The following is a 7,570-nucleotide window of genomic DNA, read 5'->3' as shown; positions in this document are numbered from 1 at the left end:
TATCTTCGTCAAACACTTCGCCAAATGTTATTTAAGCAATGAATCATTATTTTTTAAGTGATATAGGGAATCTTGCTAACTCCCTCAATGATATATACTTTAACTGCAAAATCTTTAAAAACACCATGAAGGGGAATAATCCCTGTGTGTTGGTCAAGTGAGCTAAACCCTTCTTTGAAAGCTAAACTAATACATGTACCTTTTTGATTAAATTGAATAAGTATTTTATCCTTACAGATGCTGCTTTATACATCTTTCCCTGCTGAGGTGTTCAACATATTAGCTATGCTTATGGAAAGAATGGGTCCTTTTACATACTATGCGGGATGGAGTGTTAAAGGCTTTAGCGTCGCTGACCAGCTCCTTGTGACTCTGATGAAATTAAGACTAAACTGTAGAGATCTTGATCTTGCAGATCGTTTTGGCACGAGCAGAGCAACAATTTCTAACATCATTAATACGTATGCAAGTGCTCTTCATGAAACATTGTTTGAAGGAGTAATGAAAGCAGTTGGCATTCCCAGTCAGGTAAAATGTCAAGGATCGATGCCCAGATCGTTTGAAGATTTTTCAGGTGCACGCATAGCAATGGATGCAACAGAGGTCACCCAAGATGTTCCATCAGACCTTTAACAGTCAGTCACTGTCTTTTAGTAATTACAAGAGTCGCCACACAGTGAAGGCAGTTACTTGTGTAGCCCCAAATGGTGCTTTAGTTTACTGCTCTGACCTCTACCCGGGATCAACTTCAGATGCAGCTATAGTTGACCATTGTAATGTTCTGAATATGCTTCAGCCTGGTGACATGATTCTAGCAGACAAGGGGTTTAATGTATTCGACAAACTTCCAGCAGGTGTAACTCTTAACATACCACCATTTTTATCAAATAAATGTCATTTCACTAAAGAGGAGGCAGAGCTATGCTACAAGATTGGAAGGAGTAGAATACATGTTGAACGTGCGAATGAAAGGATCAAGAATTACGATATAATTGATCATATTCCCTCCCAATACCGACACTTGTCAACTAAAATATTTCAGGTTTGTGTTGTTCTTGTAGACTTGCAGGCCCCCCTTTTAAAGGAAATAGCTGACAAGTATGAAATTGAATAAGCATCCATTGAATTCTAGCTTTGATGATTAATTCCAAGTTTAACGTCACCTACAAACTTCAAAACCTACAAGGACGGTGGAAAAAATTCAACAAAATTTCAAACAAACGGGTCTTCATTCATCTACATGAATAAAATACTGTAAAATATTCGTTATCATGTACAGACTTTTTGTTAAATAATCAAATGATTAGACTCAGCTCAAATATACCTCAAAGAGGGTCTAAATATTGTCAAATTCTATAGAATGTAGTTTTTAGGTGCTAAGGCTATGAAATTCACTAATTTGGTAGAAGAGTCAATGTTTATTACAATCATGCCAACAGTTTGACTGCTCTTGATGTCCAGGAGTAAAGAAATGTTTAAAGTTAGTGACACGTTTAGTGGTTTTGGCCCCATCCCTCAGACCCCAAAGGGGGGGGTGCAAGGACCATGAAATTCACGTTTGTTCCCCTTCAACCATAGATGCTTTATGCTAAAATTGGTTGAGCGTTTTAGAGAAGTTGAAAATGTTCAAATGTTAACGCAGGACAACAAGAATGAGAAAAACAATAACAATAGGTCACCTGAGTGACTCAGGAGACATAAAGATGTGGACTTGTTTGTTTTTTCAAAGTGCCAATTTCTCCGAAACCTAGGCGTGCGGGTGACGTTAAACATAGAATTAATTTTTAGACAGACTTCATGTTAAATCTTATGAGGGCTTGATTTTCCCACCTAGTATATTATGAGTTTCTAAATGTTCTATGGCTGTTAGATTAGATATACGATATAAATACAAAGGTACTGTAAAAGCACAAATGTTCGTGGGGGATTAAATTTCGTTTATTTCGTTGTTGACAATAAATAACGAAATTAAATCCCACACGAAATTTTATAAGACTATATATTGAATAGGGTTATTTTCAAATCAACGAAATTAAATGCCCACGAAACTATTTTTGAAACAAAACAACGAAATTTTATTCCCACGAAAATTTGTGCTTCTAGAGTAGTATTTATATAGTTGAACTTTGGTGTTTCTAAAACCCTGCATTCTTTAAGTATTTTATCTAAAAAAAATTTCTCTGTCCCATCAAGTTCAAAAATAAAAAGGGTTTTTAGGGGCCCCCCAAAAATTAAAATATTATGTTACTGATAATCATTGTAAAATTATTATTTTGTTGGTTGGGGAAAAAGATTTTTGTTTGATTAGATTTTACTTTGTAGTTAAAATTTTTGGGAGAAAAAACATGGTATTATAGTCTGAAATTTTAACATTTTATTGATGATGAAGTTGTTGATACCCTTTTGAAAACAACAATGCTTTCACAAAATTTGTTGATTTTGCTATATATACAGTAAACGGTACAAATCTAAATTTTTTTGCTTGTCATCTGTAATAAACTCATTTATGAAAAAAATTAAAAGAAAAACTTGTAAGACTGACATTGTGTTTGTAATTTTCTTCTTTAAAAATAATGGTAAAAATGCATAAAAAGTAAAATTCAATCATGTTATTAATGTTTATCTCCCATGCTGGATCCTTCATTATCCTGACAACTTGTAAATCTAATGGAGTCCACACTACAAAATCACAGCACTGAGTGCCAGTCAAATATCATTGTCCTTGGACACTCATTCCAGTAATCATGGTTGGTTCTGAGGTGCAATCCACCATCTGAGTCGCTTACTGAAATGTACATGAAATTTAGGAGAAACAGAGAATTTTTTCCTTGTGAAGAAAAAATGATTAAAATATGTATTATATTACTTGTAAAGAGCTTAACACTTAATATGAAAACACACAAAAAAAAAACTGTGCAGGAGAGATGAAACACCTGTCAGTTAATATTAGGTGATACAAATGTATATATATTTACAAACATTTACTTACCAAGATAAAAATCCTTAATGTTCGCACAAGCATCACTAACTGTCATAGACTTTGCAGAGAATGGGCACTTCACCTCAATAATATCTGGTGTTCTTGTAACCTGTCCCTTCACTTGGAGATGAGGTTTGCATTTAGATTCACCTTGAATGAAACCATCTGGGGAGGCCCCAAGAGTTCCAGATTCATGCAGCCAAATTCCTGAAAAAGGAAAAGCTAAATAAATTTGAAAGGAAATATGTAACTTAATTACCTGGGCTTCTTCGTTCATAAAGAAAATCAGCACCATACCATGAATTTGTCAAATTTATAAACCTAGGTTGTGAAAGTTTTGAATGTATAGTTCTGTAAATTGAATATTTTTAAGATGTCCACCTTTTCTGCGGTTTTAAAAACAAAATCAAAAATTGCTTGGTCCAATGAATTTAGAGAATATTAAATAGAAATACTGTTTACGTGGACATTTCAGTGAGATGCAAATATGAAGTAATTTCTCCTTAAAAAATGGAATTTTATTTTTTTTTGGCATAAAGTAATTTTAGTGTTTTGAAATGCTCACTAAAGAAGCTACATGTATCACAAATAAAACACAATTAATTTTTAGTGACATTCAATATTAGCAATCTCAGCACCCTTGCTAATAATGCAAAAATTATGTCCCCACTATTTCTGCTTATATAGTAGTTTTCATCAACAACAGGCAAGTTTTAATCAGACAAGCTTACTAGTATTTAATTAAGCTTTTAATGTGAGAGTCAATTACCCTTAATTTACCTGTCTCCAGAACGGTAACTTCCCCAATCTTGCTGTATTCTTCAATGGCAGTTCTTTCATGGGTTAATCCCCACTGGATTGATGCTCTTTTTTCAAGATTGTAAGAGCTCAACAATTTCTTCTTGAGAGATGCAGTCAGTCTGTTAAAAAATCAATGGAGGTTAAAATTATAAACACCATGTAAGATTGCTGACATTAGTAGTGTATGCAATACAAACAACACTGAACAAACATTGGCCTTTTTTTTACCTGTTTCGACGAATTGCCCCAATGATTTGCCCAAAGTTGGAAGCTGTAAAGCGCATCTTGCGGACAGCTTGCCATATCGCATTTTCACGTTGACCAATTGTAAGCCAGGCAGTTTGTATAACAGTCTCTTGTGACACAACAAGTTTACTTCTGAAAAATCAAATCAAGTTTATTGTAAATGATTTGTCTTTGATTCTTTTATCACATTTCACAGAGGAGTAATTTGATATTTTTTTTAATACTGAAGACTCTTCATTAATATTATATCTCTTCAATAATCATTACCTTAAGTAAGCTGATTTACATTCAGCAGTAAGATATTCTTCACTCATCAGAAGATCTTGGACAAGAGAAACAGGAAATTTCTGAACTTCTGGTTCCTTTGACAAAATCCAATGCATTGCTAAATATAATAAAAATATGTTTATTATTTTGTAAAAGAAAGTACACTATCACTAGTATCAGTTTGTTTTCTTATGCTTTTTGTAAAACGTTTCCAGTCAACTGTCTACTACATACATTAAAAAATTGTCTTTAAAGTGATTGTCACATTCTGTTACATTGTTATATCATCCAGCTTTGTCTGATCCTAGGAATGTAAACATTTCTTTTCAAATGACATTTCATCTCAAAATAAACTCTTTTTAATTTTTGCAGGAAAACTTCTGATACAACAAGGGAAGAATATCCATAAAATTATAAACACAAAATCATGAAAAACAACATGTAAATATAACCAGAATAAATTGGAAAATAACCAGTTTAATTATAGCTGCAACAAAAAAAAATTATTCAGAATATTTCACAACTGAATATATAACACAACTTCTGCCAATTCAAAGAAAACCTGTAAATCTGCCTAACTGGCCCAGTTGATCAAATAAGAACAATCTGTCCTCTGCATTCACATCACGTTTCAAAGCTCTGCATATGCATTTATAAAAGCAACATCAATCTACACTATTCTTTGTTATATAAGTTTTTGCATGCACTGTAGTTTGCACTAGTAAAAAAAAATTACCGATATCCAGGCTGCTTCGGGGGGTACAATTCCTCCATTGTTTTTGTTGTTTTGGGTGGTGCTGACTTCGGGTGTTTCAACCAACTACACTTAATATCAGTTTTGCTTGCCCTCTTGTATCTGCAATTAAAAAAAATGTAAATATACATTTTGTACTCAAAAACATAGTTGCCTTGCACTTGACCACCTGATGTTTTTAATTTAAATTTACAACGAAGAAAATAAAAAAAATATGATATATGAAACCACGAGTATTTATGAATTCTATGTCAGTAAATAAAAATTACTGTAATGCGCTTTAATTTTATGAAAATAATCCTGGAAAATGAAGTCTTTTTACCCAAATAAAAGTGCTGCTGCCACATGATGACATTTATATTGCCCCATGGGGCATTCACATGTTGATGACTTCATAAGGCCACTGTCTTCAGATTCCAAAAAAATCTAAAAATAAGTTTCAATGAATTATCTTGTTGATCATAATTGACCTGTTTACAATTCATTCAAGAACTATGAGGTCACAAATTACTTGCTTTATATAATTAATAGTCCCAAAGTTTAAAGAATTTTGCGTTTAAAGTCTCTGAAGGACAAGAAATTTGCAATGTTCACACACATTGTTTTTGGAAGAGTTCAAGGTTGAATACTATTGCTACACTAAGATGCAAAGGAGAGGGGGGTATTATAATACTGTTTTACTGTTGTGTGTCTGTCTGTCTAGTACACGTAGCTGTCTGTCCGTCAGTGTGTCTGTTCAAAACAATTTTCTGGTCTCAGTTTCCTCAGCAACTACTAACCACAGATGCTTGAAATTTTACCACATACTTTGCTGAGGCATGCCATATGGTGGGATTCATTTTTGTTCAAATCCGAGGTCAACTTCCTGTTTATCTGTGCATCTTTCCGTACCATAAACTTTAGGTCTGATGTTTTTTTTTTTTTTTGTGGTTTTTAATGAATTGATCAGGTGTTATAGCTGGTATCTGCCCCTCAACCAGTTTGTAAAAAAAAGATCAGCCTTTGTTGGTGGTGTCGAGTTTGTAATAAGGGAAGGTCAAGTTCTTTGAGCATCTTGGACATTGTACTATCTTCTCTTAATTTGTATTCTTTCATCATGAATCTTGCACCCCTTCTTTGCATACATTCTAATTAAGATATTTTCTGTGTAGTGTATGAGTCCCAGATGATAGCTCCATACTCCAATATAGATCTTATGAGTGCAGTGTATGCCATTTTCCTACATTCCCATACATGCTGTAAATTCCTTCTTAGGAGGCCTAAGGTGGCACTGGCTTTATTTGAGATGATATTTATATGCTCTTTCCATTTAAGGTCTTTGGATATTTTTAATCCTAAGTAAGGATGTTGATATCTTATTGTGTTTTGTATGATTCTGGTGTCAACTTCCTACTTATTTGTGCATCTGCCTGTAAATGAACGTGTGTAATAATATGATAGAGTATATTCACATCAGAGCGGGGTATTACTAGTGAGCATTAGCTCACACACTTCTTCAAGTCAAGTTAAGTAACTTTTATTTATAGTCGGCACATATATACAGTACAACAGAAATAACATGAGCTATGGTAAGCTCTTTAACCGACTTCTTCAGTTCTTGTTGTTCTTGTTGAAAATAACAATTATTGAATTAAAAAAAAAGAGAAAAATAGCTAAATAATGATTTTCTGAATAACTTAATAAAGACATATCTTTAAATCAAGCTTTATAGCTAAATAAACAGTATGTGCACCGATCTGAAAACGGGAGAAAGAATACATCGGAGATGCTTACCTGCACTCTGTAAGAAGTGTCTCTCATTGACGCTTGGACATTAGCCGAAATGACCCGCAGTTCATCTAAAACAAACTTTAACACACGCCCCGACTCGACTGCAGCCTCACTTTTTCTTTTAATCTTAGATAGCCCTTCAACATAATTTGCCCAATACAATATCGAAAGAGCCATTATTTTGTTTGTACCCGGAAGTGTGGTTTCTCGCTAAATCTCGCAGGTCACGTGACGAGACTTACAGACCCTATTCATTGCTTATATATTTACATTTTTTTTACTTTCTACCTTAACTGCAAATGTGATTTCTATTTAAAAATCTATGTATTATCCTTTGTGTAAGCTACATTTAATGGATCAGCCGACGTAACAACTTCTGGTCAATTTGAACGTGATTTTTTGATTTTCGCTTGTGACGTTGCATTTCCTCGGCGTTCAACGATTATGACGTCAAACTAAAACGAATGTTTTAACCTCTTGGCACCCTGTCTGTGTTATGGTGTTTAGAATGCAATAGATTTCTATTCATTTTATATGCAAAAAATACTTGTAATGTAAATATTTTGTTTTGCCCTGCAAAAGAGTAGTACCGCAGTTACCGTGAAGGGGCTAATAATCTCAGCCACAATAAACTTAAAAAGCAAAATCATTTCTTAACGTAAATTATCTTCAATATAAGATCTTCTTTGAGTGTCGATCTCTTTTTGTCTCATTCTCGCTTCAGAAGTAGACACTTCATGATTCCTGAGTCC

At 33.7% G+C, this 7,570-nt stretch overlaps 1 protein-coding gene across 1 annotated transcript; it reads right to left on the bottom strand.

The window, feature by feature from the left end:
• Positions 1–2,586: 2,586 nt before the first annotated feature.
• On the bottom strand, positions 2,587–7,004 carry LOC134247388 (uncharacterized; the record flags this gene model as incomplete). The annotated part of the gene is given in 10 exon segments (XM_062729767.1): positions 2,587–2,728; positions 2,730–2,785; positions 2,990–3,187; positions 3,761–3,900; positions 4,010–4,159; positions 4,295–4,412; positions 4,515–4,571; positions 5,029–5,150; positions 5,371–5,474; positions 6,822–7,004. Coding segments are annotated over 10 exon segments (1,261 nt in total), but the record flags the coding sequence as incomplete, so codon positions are not given.
• Between the last annotated feature and the right edge of the window lie 566 nt (positions 7,005–7,570).

This window comes from Saccostrea cucullata, unplaced genomic scaffold (assembly GCF_032062105.1).
Source record: "Saccostrea cucullata isolate Sc308-1 unplaced genomic scaffold, CSIRO_AGI_Scuc_v1 ctg23849, whole genome shotgun sequence".
NCBI classification, from domain to species: Eukaryota; Metazoa; Mollusca; class Bivalvia; order Ostreida; family Ostreidae; genus Saccostrea; species Saccostrea cuccullata.
Note: the sequence above shows the minus strand (reverse complement) of the source record. Positions and strands in the feature narration are given on the sequence as shown.